Source organism: Trichoderma atroviride, chromosome 6, assembly GCF_020647795.1.
Source record: "Trichoderma atroviride chromosome 6, complete sequence".
Classification (NCBI taxonomy): Eukaryota; Fungi; Ascomycota; class Sordariomycetes; order Hypocreales; family Hypocreaceae; genus Trichoderma; species Trichoderma atroviride.
The window spans coordinates 3,534,687-3,553,113 of NC_089405.1; the positions used below are offsets into that span (position 1 = coordinate 3,534,687).

The 18,427-nt window shown below is 49.7% G+C and overlaps 6 protein-coding genes across 7 annotated transcripts; 4 read left to right on the top strand and 2 right to left on the bottom strand.

Moving 5' to 3' along the window:
- Positions 1-351: 351 nt before the first annotated feature.
- TrAtP1_011785 (uncharacterized protein) lies at positions 352-1,642 on the top strand. 2 transcript variants are annotated; one of them, XM_066115254.1, is made up of 4 exons: positions 352-725; positions 795-802; positions 857-1,283; positions 1,339-1,642. In XM_066115254.1, exons 1-4 carry the CDS (start codon positions 695-697, stop codon positions 1,368-1,370), a joined length of 498 nt encoding a protein of 165 aa, XP_065971351.1. In that variant the 5' UTR covers positions 352-694; the 3' UTR covers positions 1,371-1,642. The 2 variants fall into 2 exon arrangements, with proteins under 2 accessions (XP_065971351.1, XP_065971352.1); XM_066115253.1 differs by having other exon boundaries at positions 857-1,642.
- Positions 1,643-5,229: 3,587 nt separating this feature from the next.
- TrAtP1_011786 (uncharacterized protein) lies at positions 5,230-5,550 on the top strand (the record flags this gene model as incomplete). Its single annotated transcript, XM_066115255.1, has 1 exon — positions 5,230-5,550. The coding sequence occupies one exon, from the start codon at positions 5,230-5,232 to the stop codon at positions 5,548-5,550; it is 321 nt and encodes a 106-aa protein (XP_065971353.1).
- Positions 5,551-5,638: 88 nt separating this feature from the next.
- TrAtP1_011787 (uncharacterized protein) lies at positions 5,639-7,651 on the top strand. The gene is made up of 2 exons (XM_014084851.2): positions 5,639-5,878; positions 6,016-7,651. The coding sequence occupies exon 2, from the start codon at positions 6,141-6,143 to the stop codon at positions 7,224-7,226; it is 1,086 nt and encodes a 361-aa protein (XP_013940326.2). The 5' UTR covers positions 5,639-5,878; positions 6,016-6,140; the 3' UTR covers positions 7,227-7,651.
- A 730-nt stretch (positions 7,652-8,381) lies between these two features.
- TrAtP1_011788 (uncharacterized protein) lies at positions 8,382-12,314 on the bottom strand (the record flags this gene model as incomplete). The annotated part of the gene is made up of 4 exons (XM_014084852.2): positions 8,382-10,051; positions 10,119-11,665; positions 11,720-12,086; positions 12,146-12,314. 4 exons carry the CDS (start codon positions 12,312-12,314, stop codon positions 8,382-8,384), a joined length of 3,753 nt encoding a protein of 1,250 aa, XP_013940327.2.
- Positions 12,315-13,768: 1,454 nt separating this feature from the next.
- On the bottom strand, positions 13,769-16,916 carry TrAtP1_011789 (uncharacterized protein). The gene is made up of 3 exons (XM_014084854.2): positions 16,037-16,916; positions 15,901-15,953; positions 13,769-15,810 (listed from the first exon to the last, which is right to left on the bottom strand). The coding sequence occupies exons 1-3, from the start codon at positions 16,042-16,044 to the stop codon at positions 14,312-14,314; spliced, it is 1,560 nt and encodes a 519-aa protein (XP_013940329.2). The 5' UTR covers positions 16,045-16,916; the 3' UTR covers positions 13,769-14,311.
- Positions 16,807-17,927, top strand: TrAtP1_011790 (uncharacterized protein; the record flags this gene model as incomplete). The annotated part of the gene is made up of 3 exons (XM_066115256.1): positions 16,807-16,880; positions 17,147-17,195; positions 17,292-17,927. 3 exons carry the CDS (start codon positions 16,807-16,809, stop codon positions 17,532-17,534), a joined length of 366 nt encoding a protein of 121 aa, XP_065971354.1. The 3' UTR covers positions 17,535-17,927.
- Between the last annotated feature and the right edge of the window lie 500 nt (positions 17,928-18,427).

The following is an 18,427-nucleotide window of genomic DNA, read 5'->3' on the forward strand; positions in this document are numbered from 1 at the left end:
CCTCGTGAAATTTCCGGAGTTGAACGAAACTGGGCATCGCGGTCACCAAAACCAATTGCGCTAGGTGGTGCAACAATGATGTTCCGCGCACTAGTGATGCATACTCCCCAAGCTCTGGGGTGAGCGTAAGGAGCTCTAGGCATTCTTATCTTATCGATAACGTCTTGCTCAGCGGCAGAGCACGCAGTACTTGCAAGTATTACATGCGGTATCAAATAGACTGCATTGGTAAATCATTAGAATTATATACGCTGAGGTCTCGGTATCTTGTGGCATCTGCTATCTATGTGTGAGATTGCATTTTTTTTTTTCATATACTAAATTCCATCTAATTATGATTGTTGGTGAATTGTCTTTGCTGTTGCTACTCTGTTTGCGCCGACATCGTCAAAGAGAAGGCGCTTAACCCCCACTAGAGATACTACACTTGGCGGGGAAGTTTCGTAATACTACCGAGGAGATAACTAAAAGAATCGGCAATTTCGCATAAAGCGAAGTAGTATCATCGTGACTCTCTCCCGACATTTAATCTTCACTCAAGTTCAAATATTTATCGACTTTTCACTTGAAAATCCTGCACTCCCAGGCCCATACCAGCTAAGGTTACTGACACGACCTCGATCCTCATCTAGGCATACAACCTAACCTAGACTGTCATAAATAACACAAGCAACAACGGGACGACGCAAGCAATATGAGTGGCGAAAACAAAGCCTTTTTCTATGGTAAATATACCATTTTCAATTTTAAAGATGCACTAGACTAATGCGATGTGTTCTTTAATGCCTACCTAGGGACACTGGTGAGATTCTTATGCAACTCAAAGGGCTATTTTACCACATACTGATTTTCACAGATGGCTCCCGAAGTGTTCTTTAGCGTTTGCTATGGCGATAGGCAGCCACCACAGGCAATTCAAGACCTTCATACGTTTACACCTGCTATTCTAGATGGTTACTGTCGCCACAGAGTCCAATCCGAAGACTACCCAGCCATCATTGCCGAGGAGGGTCACTGCGTGCGGGGCATGTACGCGACTGGACTGACAGAGGCCAATCTGCAAAAGCTGGATGTCTTTGAAGGAAATGAGTATGAACGAATCGACACCAAGGTTAGGTTGCTGAAGAAGGAGGGCGAGAAGGAAGTTGAGGGAGAGATCAAGGAGGCATCCGTCTATGTGTTCCTGAACCCTGGGGCGCTGGAGAAGCGCGAATGGGATTTTGAAGATTTCCGCCAAAACAAAATGAAGCTGTGGACGCGAGGAGACTGGATATTTCCTGATGGTAATATCTGAGCTCCTGTGTGCATACTAAGAGCACGCTGACTTTTCACTTCCAGATAATCGGACGGCGAATGCAGTCGGCGCTTAACTGGCGAATGCAGAGGCGACACGTATAACGCCTATAACAAGATCCAGGAGCTAGATTAGTTATGCTGTTAGATATTATGTATTTTTTGAATAGTTGATAGCGGATGATGCGTAAATAAACGTCTTGTGTGTAGAAGGCAAGATAGTATAGGACGGTAGACGTCAGGCTTCACCCGTTCTCTCAGCCAAGCAGCCAACTCTTCTGTGAATGGTGCGCACCGTGGTGGGGTGACATCCGTTCTGCTCAGGATACTAGTAGATACCCGGAGCGGGAAATATTTGTGGACACGCGGATTCAGAGACCAGGAATCTGCCTTTACCCAGACCACGGGTCGACAAACGTGCACTTGGCGGAACCAACAGCTCGGACTTCTACTTCGACCAACAATGCGTATGATTGAGCAGTCTCCACATTCAACGACATGTTGGCATCACATGTAATTGCGTATATATTAGACAATGAGAAATTTACAGCAGTGGATTCATTAAATTACCTAAATACATGCTTATTGCCGCATAGGAAGCGCCAGGGAATACGTTGACTGTATGTGGCCCTCCCGGCGACGCAATTTGCGAGAAGCCAGCACTATGGACGAAACGAGAAGGTCAGAACACCAACGCAAATTTTAGGTGAATTTCGGATAGGATTCCGAAGTAATTTGTCTGTAACACTGTTAGCGAACGGAGCATTTCAAGCTTAAGTAAATTAAACAGGGTTCAACGAGAAAAGCAATGTCCACGGCATGGCTCCCGATTGCAATTTTAGCCTCTAGTTCTCCTGTGCTTCGGAGAGCTGGCCGAGCTTGAAGCGAATATCCACGTAGAAATGGAGATTAATGCAATCAATCTATAACCATGACCGCGCTAGGAAGTCTGCCAAGAAAACATTGTTTTCTCTCATATGAGAAAACCCCCACAGTAATAAACCAAGGACGGGTGCACTCTCAGTTGAAGAGCGATGCCAAGCCTAGGAGTGTCTGGCATTGAGAGAGCTTCGTGCAGATATTTTTGAACATGATACCGCTGCGGAACCAAATGTTACTGAATAATTACTATTCAATTACAAGCCGTCTTGGCCATTCTGCTAACAAGGTCTTTTGTCTTGTATGTGGATAGATGCAGAGGCCAAGAGTTCGGACTGGGAAAACGGTCGTGCCGTCAATTATGGGTAATCTGCTGATGCTGCCGACAGCAGAGACTAATAACCCCTTCATCTTATTCTGGTCGCGAAGATATCATCTGCCTTGGCTACGAAGCTTGTATCGGCATAGCTACTTGAGAGTATACGCCCGGTGCTGAATCGTGATGGCGTCTAAATAGCTGCATGCCAACACCAAACGTGTGACGGCTTACGACATACCAAAGAGGGAAAGTCACGATGGAGGCGCCAAGTTGTCTTGGTAGTGTATATGAGAAGGTGAAGGCGGTCTACCCCAGGCCTGATATCCAGTGGGCGAGCTGCCCAAGGGGCCCTCCGGCGGCTATGAGTTGATGCGCATGAGTCTGTAGACGCGATCAAAGTCGGCAATGCCGTCAATATCGTACACCGCTTCGTGGTTGCTTTGGAGGCCTTCCATGTAGGTAAGTTTTCAGCGGCTATTAGGCTCTAGGCGATTGCATGCAGGCACCTGCACGTTTCGCGCTCGCTGGGTGGAAGGCGGTTAGCAGGACTCATCACGGGATTCTGCGCAGCTTAGTGGCCTGCAGCGTTCAAGCATCGCCAGCCCCGGCGCGTCTATGGTCCAAACAAAACCTCTGCCAAGTCATCCGCTGAGCCCGCGACTGGCTGCGATGCCGCTGCTGCTGCCGCCGCCACAGCACGCATGGTATGCTCCTCAACACCATTGGCTTCTGCCCCTGCTGACTGGCGATTCAGCTGCACGCGTGTCTCGTTGTGACGCCATCGTCCCTTGTGTCGCTGGTGCGTATTCTTTCCGCCTCCCTCGACCCAAGCCTTCCATAGAGGCTGTGAATCTGCGGGCAAGACGCCTAGCAGGTGCTGGTCATGAAACCAGCCTTTGTTTCACCAGAACTCGATCCATCCCACGGTACGGAGACTAGGGATTTAGAGCACCCTTGCCCTTACATACCGAGCGAACAGGGGGTCACAGAACTAGGGACTGGCGTAGCATTGGGATCTCAGAGAGGGAGGATCCTCGCCACACACACACTCTAGAAGCGATACAGACAAACAGGCTGAGCCCCTTGCTCGTATACATTACGAGATTTTTTGTGGCTGGCTGGTTATTGCCTAAATCGACATGTGAGCGTTGACGGCATGATACGACTCGTGTGGTGTCGACGAGGTGGCGAGTGCCCCTTTGCTTCATCCAGCGCTGTCCGTAATACGGCCTTGCAAATGGTACACGACAGCTTCGACAGCTGTGATGGCTTCGGGGAAAGGAAGAGAGCGCTAGTGCTGCTACCATGTTTGATACGCCGTATGCGAAAGCGAGCCTATAACTATGAGCAAACATCAGTCTGCAAGATGGAACAGGCAAACAGGCAAACAGCCATGGTGCCACCGAGCCATTACTTTCGGCCCGTGGCCGATCACAATGTTTCTTGAGGGAGCCTGTAAGCCCCCACACCCTACCAAGCATCTCCTTGTATGGAGATGGCAATGACTACGCTCACCAAAGCCATGATTGAGGTACTTGTATGCTTGAAGCGTAGCTCTTTTCTCCGCATCATCCCTGGAAAGCCTGGCTCCTCGGCGGCAAAGCCTGGTGCCGCATCCCCGGCTCGCATACAAGAAGCTGCTTAATGATATGCGCAATGAAAAGGGCTGAGTGGTGACGGTTCTCTCTCACGAAGCAAGCGTCATTCCTCTGTTTGGTCAGCTCACGAGCGTTTAGTGCACCAATAGCCTATCATACCCCTGCCACCCACCACTTCACTGAGTCTGATTGAGCAAAGTAAATGCCTACAGTAATGCCAGAGCTATTGGGCACCAGAGTATTATGTCAGAGGAAACAACTGTGGCGGCAGAGATGGAGTTAATTTTTGCCATTCAGTATAGCGACGCGATGCATGAATGTTTATTTTCCTGCCCCTTTGTTGGCAGCGGCAGGGAGATCATGTCGACTTTTCGAATAGGCTGGAAAAATCAGTGGCACAAGATCTTCCTCCTCCCTTGCACAGGGTCGGCAAGCCGTGGCCAATGATGGACGAGGAACCAAAAAGACCACGACAGTTGTGGATCTCACCAATCGACTAACCTCGACTCCGGCTTCATGCCCAAGGCGTCGGGACGACCTCATTGGCGGCCGCTTCCTTTAGCAGTGCTACCTCGACAATATACCCGATCATTACGGCAGAGTGCTGAGCCTCCAAATCCCTCCGCATTTGGGTCTTTAGTACTCGTGTGCTTCTTAACCGCTGCACCTACGTCAAGCGACCCCTAGAGTCGCGATAACTTGTCATGCAGCACGCACCCCTCAAAGAGAGCTCCGTACTGCAGGTAGGCGCCAAGGCGTGCTGCCTGAGCCTTTTTCTTCAAGATTTTCATGCACACCCGCGCACAGACAGGCCATCCGATGTCTGACCCGTGTACGGCGCAGTCCAATGTACATTCCTGGCCGTGGTAGTACTGGCCATGTTACAGTTGAAACAATGAAAGGCTAGTGAATATATGTCAGTTGGACTATGAAAAATCACAAAGTTTCTCGAAAGACGATTAATTATGTAAGGGCTTTGTTCAGGTCAGGTTGTTCTAGTTGAGGTATATCCAACAAGCACTGGCACTCTTCACGGTGGCAAACTTCTTACAGTAGAAACGAAGAAAAGAGAGAACAGGGCTTGCAAGGTTACTCAGGGGTTAGACTTAGCTCTGCTTGGCCTTCTGGGGTTCTCGGCTGATGTCCACTCATGTTCGCTATTTCTGGGTCTTTCTTCGAGACTCTGAAACAACAACTCTAGCCTATCAGTGGACACTCCCTTCGACACACTACTTGTGCACTACACTAGTGATCCGCGGTGCCTCGAAAACACCCGTTTTCCAGCCCGCGGTTGAACTCTACTGGGCTCACTCTTTCTCCCCGCTGGCTTTGTTTCTTGAGCGAAACATGGGTGCCATCAAGCATGAAGTCCCTGTTTGGACCGGGGCCCCTGCTTCGCCAATGGCTCCCCTGCCTCTCTCTGTTCCTGCAGCTGTATCTTTCCTGCTAGTCATGATCTAGGGGCGATGGCGGCTGAGCCGATATCCTTTCAACATGCCACTCTGCGGAACGCATTGTATATAATGGACGTCTCACCCCAACCTCGTCTGGTTTTTGTTTTGTGTTTTCAAGACATCACCAGTCAACAGTCCTTCCTTCAAGTGAACGTCGTCAAGACTCACTCTCCTTCATTCTTTCACGAGGCTAGCCCTTGTTTTCTTCTTTTATTTTTGCTCATCTTTTCCAAGACTTTCCTTACATACGCTGGCCTGGTTGCTTGCTATTAAAGAATCTGTGATATCTTGTGTGACTGCAACAAGCTTCTTGCCGTCTTCTCGCAGCTTTCACTGTAAGTCGGCAAACCACTCTACGCGTTGTTCCATCTCTCTGTCCCTCTTCCTTAACTCTGGTCCTCAATTCTGATAAAAGGCCTGAAAATCATTCTTGTCAAGAAGATAAAACATAAACTAACACAAGTGTTCTCAGATTCTCAATCACTATCCGGTCTTTTGAGCCTTTTCCCCCAATCTTGACGACTATTCATACCACCGCATTATCCTGAGACTTTTTCGTCCGGTACGATTTAGACTCCGATATCACTCTCCTTCAAAATGTTCTCCAAACTTTTCGCCGTCACTGCCCTGGCTACGGCCGCCAGTGCCCACATCGTTATGACAAACCCCGTCCCGTTTGACGCATCAAATCTGAAAAACGCTCCTCTTGATCCCTCTGGCGCAAATTTTCCTTGCAAAGTGGGCACAATAGAGGGCGTTCCCTATGACTATATCCTCGACGGAGCTAGTAATGTCTATGCCCAAGGCAGCACGCAGAAACTCGCTTTTATGGGCTCCGCTGTTCACGGTGGCGGTTCATGTCAAGTTTCTGTTACCACTGATGCAAAGCCTGACAAGAACTCTGTCTGGAAAGTCATCAAGTCCATCGAGGGTGGCTGCCCTGCCAAGGACCAAATAGGCAATTTGCCCGAAAATGATGCCAGTACCGTGGATCCTTACACATACGAATACACCATTCCTAAGGAATTGCAATCCGGTAACTACACGCTGGCCTGGACTTGGTTCAACAAGGTTGGCAACCGTGAGATGTACATGAATTGTGCGCCTTTGACTGTCACTGGATCAGGAGGCTCCAAGGACTTCTTGAACACTCTTCCGGATATGCACCAAGCCAACTTCGCTGGCGCGAAGGACTGCGGAACTGACGAGGGCCATGATCTCTTGTTCCCTAATCCTGGAAATGATGTTGACAAATTCAACGGCGCTACCGACGTCTTCCAGGGTCCAACTTGCACCGCTTCTGGTGCCCCAAACCCTACCAACGGCGGCTCTGGCTCTGGCTCTGGCTCTGCTCTCACTAGCTCTCCCTCCCAGCCTACTCAAGCCAGTGTTCCCAGCGCCGGCGGTGTCTTTATTACTAGGCCACCAGCTTCTCAGCCCGCTGCTACCCAGCCCGCAGCTTCTCAACCTGCCGCTTCTCAGCCTGCCGCTTCTCAGCCTGCCGCTTCCGAGCCTGTTGTCACCTCCGCTCCCGTTGCGAGCCCCCCCTGCTCAGTCTCAGGCGGCTCCATCCCCTACTTCTGCTGCTGCTGCTCTTCCGCCAGCTCCCAGCTCCGGCTCCAACGCCAGCTCAGGATCAAGCCCCAGCGGCGGTTTCGCAGCCGGCACAGCTTGCCCCACTGAAGGCCAATGGAACTGCATTGACGGAACTCACTTCCAGCGATGCGCCAGTGGTAGCTGGTCTGCTTCCCAGGCTGTTGCTGATGGTACTTCATGCCAGTCTGGTCAAGCTGAGAGCCTCAAAATGGTTGCCAAGAGGGGCAAGAAGTCGATGCGCCGCGCCGTTCGCATGCGTGCTTAAGCATCATGAGCAATACCCGTAAGACGTCAACATTTAGTCTTTTACGATCTTTTTTGTTGGAGATTTTTGAGATGGATTGTGGTGGACATTTAACCATTCCCTTGAAGGGAGGATTGACATTCTTTTGATGTACATACTTTTGTATTTATACCGCTCTTTCTTATTCGTTGTAACATCACCGAGATTTTAGATTACATTACCCTGAGAAAATATACATACGGGGCACATAAGCATTTAAGCTTTTATCATGAAAAATGTTTTCACTATGCCTGTGGCTGAAAAAATTGTCTTAATGACTTACATATCGTAGTCATATCGGCTCATACAAAGGGATTAAATGTGATGCCCGCTCAAAGCCTTCATCTTGTGAGCAAACCTACTGGCCTGATTGAAGTCACTCCGTTCGATTGCAGCTAGCCGGTATAATCAAGTTCAATAGGATTATTTGAAGTCACGTCGTTTGATCGAGGTCACCTAAGAAAGCGGGCAGCTTTTGCTTCCGCGCGTTTTATGTACTTAGATTTATACTTTCATTGAAATGTCATGTTAAATGAGGGTCTGAAGCTTAGGCGAAGTGATGACGAAAAGAGGGTTTTCAAGATTTTGAAAGTGGTTGGAGGTCCTGCTGCAATTGACAAAGCAACTAATAATTGCTACATAAGCCGTTTTTAAGCTGTATTGATTTATTCAGTTTTTTTTTTTCGGCTCATCAAAAAGAGCAAAGCGGAAAGTGCGATTTTCTCCGGTTGGCACTTCCCCAACATGCCTCGTAGCTTTGCTTAACAAAAGACTCTTAGGAGATCATTTTCGTTTCCCTTTTCTTCTTGGCTTTACGGGTGTGATTCATATGACTTTTGTTCTTTCTTTCAAAATGTCAAATACAATGGATTTACCATAGGATTCAGTTTTATCAATTCAGTCAAATACCTCAGTTCATTATGATCTAGCTATGATCTATTTCTACCAGTAATCCTCTTTCATAGCCAAGTGCTATCACTCACCGGCCCAATATCTTTTCTCTTCCTCAACCCACTGGGAACTATCCTATATACAAAAGACCTCTTCTCTTCCAACGACGCCGGATCAACCAATGCAACATGTGGATCCATATCAATCCCCAAATGCACCTTCTGATCTACTCCAATGTATCGTCCGAAACTATACGTCTTTTCCTCCTTGGTATCTCCTGATGATGATGACTTTTTGTCATCGTCAAGAAGAATATGGCTTGCGGAAACGAATGCGAGGATCGACCCAATTGTGGTTGGCACGCGAGGGAGGTTGAACATGATGCCGCGGGAGTAGAAGATGATGACTGCAATGATGTTGAGGCCTAGAATGGTGACAGTTATGATGAATGCGTTCTGGTCGACGAATATTCGTGTTTCATCTGTCAGCTTCTGGCCTGTTACTGAGAGGGTTTTGTCTCCGGGGACAAAGAGCTTTAGGTTGGCGCCGAGAATAATGACAAATAGCTTTCGGTATAGTTTCTCGATTGTCGGTATTAGGTCATTAGGATCGGGCGGTGGCTTTTTTGCGTCTAGAAAGTCTCTCGAGTCGAGAGATATCGCTAACAGATAATTCATCATATCTCTCGTAAGCGTGTCATTATGCCAGTTTCCAGGGATGCCCAGCATATTATTCATCAGCGAGATCATCCGGTTTGTCTGCAGACCCTGATCTTCACCATCCAAGTGCATGGAAACCTCGCTTGTTCGTTCGTACGCCAAGACATTGCCCTCTGAATCGTGGCGCACATCAAACATTGCCGTTTGCAAATATGGCTGACAAAAGGCAAAACTTCCTTCCATAGTGCGGTTCAAGCCCACGGTTTGTGATTTTCGTCCCCAGCCAAACGTGATGGTTCTACTGCAGTTGTAGGAAGCAATACCCGGATCCATTATCAAGCTGTTTTCAAAGGCTGATTGTTGGCTGGGTATATTTTGACTCGTTTGGACTTCCCATTTGGCGAGCTTGACAATGTCGGAGCTATTGTTTGCACAACTTATATAAGTGTTATTAGGAAATGTAACTGTAAGTTCCGATGATGGTACGGCAGTGCAGTTTGCGTTGATGCTGAAACCGCGAGTCGGTACTCGATAAGTACTGCTGCTATTGCTCTCGTTGCCGCTATCAACTGTATATGATTGGAAGAAGTAATCGGATGTTGTCCAAGGCGGCAATGGCGCTCCAGAAGAAATATTCGCCATGGCGAGGTATGCAAACTGTAGAAAGGTTGCACCGTCTTGTGTAAATTCAGACGTAGATTGGTTATCGAACAGTGGAGCGACATTCGGAGTGAAAGTAGCCGTGTAGTTGGCCGTTGTCAGATCCTCATTGAAGAGCGCACCGAGCCCTACGGCGAGAACATTTGATAGCAGAGCAATAATACATATCATGGCTAGCATTAGATGCCGCGCTCGGAGCGCTCTCCATGCCACCAACTGAGGAGGGAGTGCCGTGTATGTTGTTTCGATGGACTTGGAGGGCGAGCTTCGTCCTTTCGACATGGTCCTAAATGGCTGTAAAAGACAAAGGAACCTATTGAGCAGAACCCAGAAAGGCTCCGAGAAGGTAGCGAACGCAGTAGGAATGTAGTTTTCGAGAATCTGCAGCACTTCAAAATTGGAAGATGGGCGAATAAGGCCTTTTGGTACGATTAGAAACGCAACACGTCGGAGGGGGATAGTAGGGTAATGAGAGCTGAAACTCACCATTTTGTCGATCGTTTTGAGCTTTAAGATATACAATGCCGACAAGAGCTCCAATCTGTACTACTCCAAAGAGCAATCCCATCTCTCTCCGCAAAGCCGTCGGTCGAATAGGCTCATAATAGCCAGTTGGCTTGTCAAACCGTTTATCACCATGTTCTTGCTCAGAGTTATCAACCTTTTCTATGTATAAACTTCTTGAATCATTGTTATCGCTTCGAGTGAGTCGGAATTTGTCGTCCTGGAACAGCTCCCGCAGCGACTTCTCATCTGCGTGGTCAACTGGACGAAACAGCTCGCTCGTTTCAGACCCGTTTCTGAATATAGCGACGAGCCTTGAGATGGAGGATGGGTTGGAGTTTAGGTAGCTGGTGGACCTGCGACAAATCCACAAAAGGCTTATGGTAAAAATCGCCACAAGGAGGAGGAGGCTTTCAACAATAGCGGAAAATAATCTGCTGACAATGATGCCGCTCTGCTCAAACGAAGAAATGGCCGTGCTATTACCCACATCTGTCTCATTAGAGAGCAAATGGTTTACAGCAATAGCAAAGAGATATTTATGGGCGCGTTCGAATGCCTCATGGAGAGTATTAGGATCGCTATATGGAGTTGCTGGTTCGTTGCGGCCGTCGAGAGCATATCCAACCATGCCAGAATTGACAGGAGTTAATAACCCTGTTTTGTCTATCCGACTACCCAGCTGCATGACCGACTCAAAAGGAAAGTCTCGCTTAGTGACCAACAATTGTTCCAACGGCATTCCTGCGAAAATCAGAAACTCAAAAGATGTCGAGTTGAATTCCTTCTCAGTGAGAGTTTCTCGGGGCGATATGGGCTGAATGGAGGTATTTTGCGGCTTATAACCATCTGTAACAACTGTGACCATTACTTGCTGCTTGTAATAAGATGGCTGACAGAAAAGAGCTGTTATATTGACTTCAGGGGTAGGGGAAACGTCGGGTGGATGGGAGGGGACAGTTGTCAATGCCCAAATAGCTAGGAACTGATGTGTCGAATTTTCCGTGGCAGGACAACCATGGGGATCTTGCAAGTTCCAGTCCGCGTAGGGACTGGTGTAGTATCCGATGTAATCCATGACGAGATTTGGGGATGGATCGAATTCGACCAAGCCGGTGCAGCCCTGACCGTTGTCAAAGTACCAATCTACCTTGGAAGGAAGCCCTCTCCAGTATGTTGCAGGCCAGCATTCGAGCTCAGTCCACAATTTGGTTGTTTCAGCCGTCCAGTTTAGCTGCTGTTGAGACGCGCCAGGATCATTATCGATATAGAACGGAAGTATTGCATAATCGGGGGTCGTGAAAGAGGGGAAGGATTGACCAAGCCACTCTATGGCGTATGCTGTGTTGAGGATTTCGTTGGTCAAGAGCGGCGCCTGCTCTGCGAGCGGAACCATGGATGATCTTGTTGCTATTATCGCCGGTTCTGTCTTATTGACAAAGCCAGTTCCCATAATGGAGCTTTGGAGGGGAGTGATGAGCCAAAAGATGACAACCGTCACTGTTCCAGCAAAGAATACTGGCCAATGTCTTTTTGGACTGTCAGATAATGAGCTCTTCATATAAACGCCAATTGACACTTACCTTCTTCTGGCAGCCTTGATAGGAACCGTAGCAATGAAGTCGTAAGGATAGTCGAGAAACATGGAATTCTCGGCTGTTGCTCCCTCGGGTTTGGATAACTCAAACCATGGCTGCATTCGCTTGACGTCGAGGTCTACCCAGCTCCATATGAGACTGTATAATACAGCAACGATATTGGGAACGTAGAGATAGCTGATCATCGCATACTGCGGGATCTCATCTTGGGTTCGTGACAGCGCAAGACCACCCTTGGCTTGGCTTAATTGTGCTAATACTTCAACTGCGCCGGCAATGAGAAGCGTCAATATTGTAAGCAGCATTAAAATGGCCGGGTCCATGGACAGCGGCTTCCAGCCCATTTGTGATCCTGAAAAAATGACCTCGGTTACTTCTTCTCTCGTTGCGGCTTATAGAGACTATATCTACCATTGTCATCGTTTTGTCGTAGTGGTGCTGCTTTCTTCGGACGTCGACGCCAAAAGCTCCACGAGTCTGCACCAACCGAACTTGATCCTTGTGAAAATTGGGATTGTAGCGGCCGTCTAATGCCGTAATCGTTGGGTGAAAGAGGTTCGAGCTCAGATTGCGACGCCATTTTATGGCCAAAGCCAGGTAATATAAAATAGACAAATAGATAGGGGAAAAAAGAAAAGAAAAAAGCGAATAGCCGTGTAATGTCAATTCAATCACACAAACGTAAGCATGACCCTAAAGAAAGTTGTGGTTCGCTACACAAGTTTTATGGCAAAAAAAGAAGCTGGAATGATATGGTTCACAAAAGGCAAACAAAAGAAAAGAAATGAGAAAAGAACAGAATGCAAGGCAGGATGATGAGGAGTAAAGGTTACACACAAGGCCGACTTATAAAAAAGATCCTGCAACGGTAGCACCGATGGAATCACGAAGTCACTTCAACGACCAACAGCATGTATACATCCCGTCTTAACGCGTTTTCCTCTCTCCTCCTGTAGAAGACTGTTAACGCTCAATCTCACAAGCTCGTTGGTTCTATTTTCATCGAACGGCACGCCTGGTGCAGGCATGAAACTCAGCCATCTCCACTTGCTGAACGGCTAAGCGCCTGCGCTTGCAAGCCCTGGCCAATACCGCGGCTCTACATGTAGTACTTGTATGACGTGGGGGGTTTTTTTTTATTTCGGTTGCAGAATTAGCACGTATGAGATTTGCTATCTGCCTTGCTTGTTGGGGATGCGATGCGGCACAAGGTGGGCTGAAGCCTTGCTTTTCTTTCTCGTTTTGCCTTGGAAGAGGGCATTTGGTGGTGAGGCTGTGGTGTTGTAGTTACCAGTGTTGTGACAATGAGACCCTCATAACATCAACCCAACACCCTGCTCTCCTAGACCAAAAAACACAGATAGTAAAACTGCAAAGGCAACCTTTCCATAGAGAGAGAATGAAACCGAAATCAAGCTTAAATGTATACGTGAAAATAAAAACAAGATGCAGCAAAGAAAAACAGCTCAGAGACCAAAAATAGGTTAGCGCCAGCGGCTATCCCCTAGTCCGTGCTTCCCGAGCCGCCCTCGTCTCATTGGCCGAAAAGTTCACGGCTATTCCCTTGTTAGCCATCTGGCGCATAAGCCATAGATAGACGCGCTGGATGGGCAGATCGGCAGAGAAAATCTTTAGCAAACGGAGCAAAGCAAGGCGCAAACGGTTTGCTACAGAAGCTGCTACAGAGCGCAGTAACATGTGTTTAGGCAAGGCTTTGCTAAGCCGTTTGTAATTGTATGGATTAGCGTGCAGGGAGTTCGGACAGTACATTGCTTCCTCTAAGAGCTGCAACCTGTCTAACAAATTCCCAGCATACAGAGCGCTGACCAGATATGATCCAGGCTGGTTTAAGCTGACGGAGCATATACAAAAAGGTACTTTAACCCTACCAAAGAGATGTGGAGAGCAACATGTGGCTAGGCAAGGCTTTTGTTGGCTGGTTGTTATTTGTGTGAATTGCCTTTGACCTTGGCCTATACCTGTGTACCTAGGCAAGGCAGCATTATGACTTGGAGTAAAAAACGCCCATTATTTAAGTTTTTAATTGTTTTCAATTCATCCTCAACTAATCATGGCAAAAGCCCCATTTTATCTTTCTAATTACCAGCACAGTCCAATGCAGATCAAAGCTCTCATAATGATACACAACAATTACAACGCTTCCTGCATATCGCATACTCGGCTCCTCCAGAAAAAAAAGGAGGGTAAAAGTGAGCATGTATGTTTGTATGCTAACTTCCTCCATCGCTATCATACCCTCCAAAGCGCTGCTCATCTCTCTCAATGGAAAAAAAAGAGTAAAGAATAAAGAAGAGAAGAGTAAAGAAAATGATAATAAAAAGAAAAAAAAAGCAAAATGCTTATATATGGCAAGCCTCCAGCGGCCGCCATAACGCCACCAACGCCCAAAGAGTCTTTTTTGTTTTTAGAAAACGTAGATTATTGACGCGTAAACGGAGACCGCCTTCGTAATTAACCCGGTCTACAGAATCTTCAAGTCGTGCCATCGTGGTGTATGCGATATCAACTCGCAGCCATTACTTCGTCTTGTCTCGACTCGTTATACAGAAAACCCCTCTAAATCTCAATCTCTTTCATGGTATCGTCGATGATAACCTCGGGGTGCTTGCCGTTTGCCTTGGGGGATTCAACATCCTTGCCCTTGTCCTTGGCTAGATCCGACTCTGAGCGCTCAAGGGTCGTTACGGCGGGACGCTTTGTGTCTTGGCTGTTTCGTGGTGAATCATCATCATCCTCCACGTCGACCAAAGTGCTGGGCTCAATAACTGCGTCAGTGAGCTCAATAGTTGCCTCTTCTGTCACTCGGCTTAGGAAAGGAGCCGGGGGCTTGCCGACACCGTTTCTCATAGGGCTAGTAAGAGGGGAACCGTCGCGGAGGCGCTGCATCGATCGACCGCGGCTATCGCCGTTGGAATCCTGAGGATTGGCATAAGGCGAGGCAGATCGAGAGCCGAGAGGCGAGTTGCTCTTGGAAGCAACTCGGGAAACAGGTCGCTGAGACTGTCGCTTGGCAGCCTGTCGTCCATGCTTTTGGTCCATTCTCCATCGAAGGATGTTGAAATAAGAAGGCTCAACTCGCGCATCCTTGAACTCCCGAAGCTTGAGCTCATTGGTGTCCTCATCGATGAACCACTTTCCGCTGTTGAGATCATCAGCAACCAAGGCGAGGAAGGCGGCCCAAGAACGGGCAACAACGTATTTGGTGTCGTAGTCGCGACCAAACAGGATAATCTGGCCGTAGCGACCAGCAGGGCCGGGAGCCAAGTCAACGGCCAAGTTGTTGCCACCCCAATCACGGACCAGGGGAATCCAGCCCGAGTGTGCGTATGCCTTTTGCACGGTATTCGGAGGAATACAGGTCTGCTTGGCCAGGAGATTCTGTCTCCACTCGCCGGGGCCGTTGGATGATGAAGAGGATCCAGGTCGCTGCTTGGAAGAAGAAGCCTCGCTGCCAGACGGGGTGGGTGGCTTGTTTGCGGCGGCGTCCAACATGAATTGCTGATTCACTTGTCGCCACGTCTCCCACTCCTGGGGAATCTCTTCACAGTCCATCAACATTGAACCAAAGATGATGCCGGTCGGCATTCCACCTCGCTCCTGGCCGTCGTGAATCATGAGCGATTCGCGGAGATCCTGGGGCAGAGAGCAGTCCATTTGATGCTCCAGGTCGTTCAGATCGTTGTTTGTGGCGCCCTCACACAGCTGATCAAACAGCTCTGGGTAGTTTTCCTCGGCCCATGCATCGATGCGTCTCCAGGAGTGTGCAACAGGGGGCGGTGGAGGGACTCCATTCTCAAATGACTGCATAGCAACGTCACCAGGCGACTGGACCTCGAAGCCATCCTTATTTACGTTCTGCGATCGGAGGCCTGGCGAGTATCCCCGGTTGCCGTTGGTGGGTGAGCCTTGGGCGGAGGGGTTTCGGGAATCGTCAAAGTATGGGCTATGAATGTCGGCGCGGGAGTCGGAGGCGGTCGCGATGCCAGTCATGATGTTACGGCCGTTCTGAAGCGGAACATGGCGACCGGTGCGTTGCGGCGAGTCGAAATCGGAGTCTGTAGAAGGCGCAATTAGCATGCACGGCCGTCAATAGAAATGAGTGCAAATGCGCTCATTGAGTGAGTGGTGGATGAGCTAAAACATACGCCGGTCATTGCTGGTCATAGTATGCCAGAAAGTGCGAAAGGCAGATCCGAGTCTGTCACCAAGTCCATTAGCCCGGTCGTCCATTGCAATTGTGGCCATGCCCTGGGGTCGCAGAGCGGAAGAGAGCCAACTTACGCGGCCATGATGAATTTCTGTCGTGGGTGATTCCACCCAGCGTTGTGCGAAGGAAGCAGAAAAGAGCGTTGGAAAGGGGGGGAATGGGAGTGAGTTTGTTGGCGCGTAACTCTAAGACCAGCCCGTGCAGTTTTAAAGCGAGAATACGAGGCGCGGCTCGAAACGAAAGGATGGCTCGAGGCCTGTGCTTGTAGATACGAATTTGATGCGTTGACCGCAAGAGTGCACGTTGCACCTGGTTGAGGCCGAGTCGCGAGATTGTCAACAATCAGCAGGAAAGAGTTGGCGACAAATGCTGTCTGCGGCGCAATCTGCAGCGGTTCGCGACGCCAAACGAAGCTCTGGAAAGAGGGCTCCAAAAAAAGAAACGCGGTAGATGTGGCGGGCGGGAGGCGTTTTCTTGTGCGAATTGCGTATTTGCGTATGCGCTTCTGCTGGCTCTGATAGGGCAGTTCAGGCCTGGGATATGACTTTGCTCTGACGACAGCGAATGCAGATGCTGGTCAGCCGACTGGAATTTCCAAGATCTTCGGGTGGGCGTGGGCGCAGATCACATATGCACCTGTCCTGTTTCTCTGCGGGGAAGAAAAGAATCGGAGCTCGAGGCGCAGAAGACAGCTGTTCGGCAGTTGGAAAAGAATAAAGGAACGGAATCGAGACAAGCACAAAGGGAGCGTGGGAGAAGAGAAAAGGACGGGCAGTCGCTGAGAGTCAACAGAGGTCCAAAGGGGCAGAGAAAGGGGATCAACACGGCGGACGCAGCGAGCTTCATGTACTTGTACTGGCCGCTTGCGCGCTGGGCGTGCCGCAACGGGTGGGCACAGGCGCTGCTGCGTGCGTACTGGTACTTTGGCCGGCTGAGGGGGGCCTGGGCATCGACAGGCACCGCTAGCGCTTCGGCTGGAGACTTGTAGCGGACGGTGCCTGTAGAATACAGGGGCGTCAGGGGAGCCTCTGGCCACTGAGCTGGACCTGGACCTGGCCCTGTGCCTGGCCAGCGCTGGCCCGCCTCCCGCCTCAACTATTTTCCATCTCCCGACTCCAGTCTCTCTCTCCCTTTCGGCCTCGCTCTTCTGCTGGAGAGACACGCCTCCTCCAAACGGAACTCAGCTCCATTCCTGCTGTCCAGCTGGATCCGACCGATGCATGCAATCAGAAAGTGCGTCAACCGTCGATTTCGCGACCTGTCACTCAATCTCTGGCGCTGCTGGTGCGCCGTCGACGGCATGTATGCACTTACTAATATCCCGTGCAGATTCCTCCTGGTACCGCCGCTGCCAGTCAGATTCATGGCGCATCTCTCTTTTCGGCGCCTGTCGGTACAGACAAGCTCCTCATTGGCCCTTTCTCTATCGTCTGCGAACTCGACTCGACTCCCAGAAAGAGCGGAGTCTCGCGGGGAGGGGCCACTTGGACGCCGGGCTACAGCGACATCCACCCAAAGAAAGGGGATGAACCAGGGATATTCGACAGGGGCACGACCACCCCACCGGTCTAGATAAGTGGTTACATTGGCTGGACAGAGGCCACTAATGCAGGAGGCAAGTCATCGACTTGGCTTTTGGGCTTTGGAAGAGGCCTGTTCGGGAAGCTCCAGCGGCGTCGGAACCGCATAATCAAGTTCGTGAAATTGCAGTGGAGGGGCCAGTCGCCTTTCTCCTACGCGTGTGCCCTTGCGAGTCCTGCAATTACTGTGGCATGCCGGGAGCCTCTCGCCGTCGATGCTGCGGCGGCCAATGAGGAGAGGGCCTCGCATGCGGCATGGCCGTGCACGCTCTGCGCACGCTGTACCTGGCACGAGTACCGGTACTTGATAAAGGAGCTCAAACAGGAGTACATGCTAGCGGCCGTGGTCGTCGATGCGTCTTGTAAGCGGTATTTGTACATGGACTGACTGTTTGAGATTCCTCGAAGGTTGCTGGCATCCCACGCTGGGAGGATGGATGAGGATGAAGGAACGCCATGGCTGCAGCACCTGCAGCACTAGCATGGCGATTCAAACGCCACAGGGCGCTACTCGACGGAAAATCTCATCTGGCGTGTGCAGCATCGTGAGGGACTGGATTGGATTGGCTGCCAACACCCATTTTGGGTAGGTAGTGACATTTTCTCGCGATTTTCTCAGCTGGTGTTGAACGGGCCATGGATTCTCCGGTTTTGGACGATCGCTGCTCCGTAATGGTGCGGAGTAGCCTCCATTTAGTCTCCCAAGCTGTCTGCTTTTCTGCTGCCAGAAGGGCAAAGCCTCTTTCTGAGCTCCAAAGTAGAACACCGCTAGAGCGCGCCGTCTGGTTGATAAGAGGGGCTGGATGAGACTGCCAGCGTTCCCCTGAGTCTGTGCTCTCTCGCCCTCGGAACAGCAGCCTTTGTGCCCCATTGGTAGGCTCTCAC

Excerpts from the sequence above, each read along its gene's own strand:
- TrAtP1_011785 (XM_066115254.1), top strand. The coding sequence starts at position 695 with ATGAGTGGCGAAAACAAAGCCTTTTTCTATG. Across the intron at positions 1,284-1,338 it reads AGACTGGATATTTCCTGATG|ATAATCGGACGGCGAATGCA; the intron begins GTAATATCTGAG and ends TTTCACTTCCAG.
- TrAtP1_011787 (XM_014084851.2), top strand. The coding sequence starts at position 6,141 with ATGTTCTCCAAACTTTTCGCCGTCACTGCCCTGGCTACGGCCGCCAGT.
- TrAtP1_011789 (XM_014084854.2), bottom strand. Across the intron at positions 15,811-15,900 it reads TATGACCAGCAATGACCGGC|ACTCCGATTTCGACTCGCCG; the intron begins GTATGTTTTAGC and ends CGCCTTCTACAG.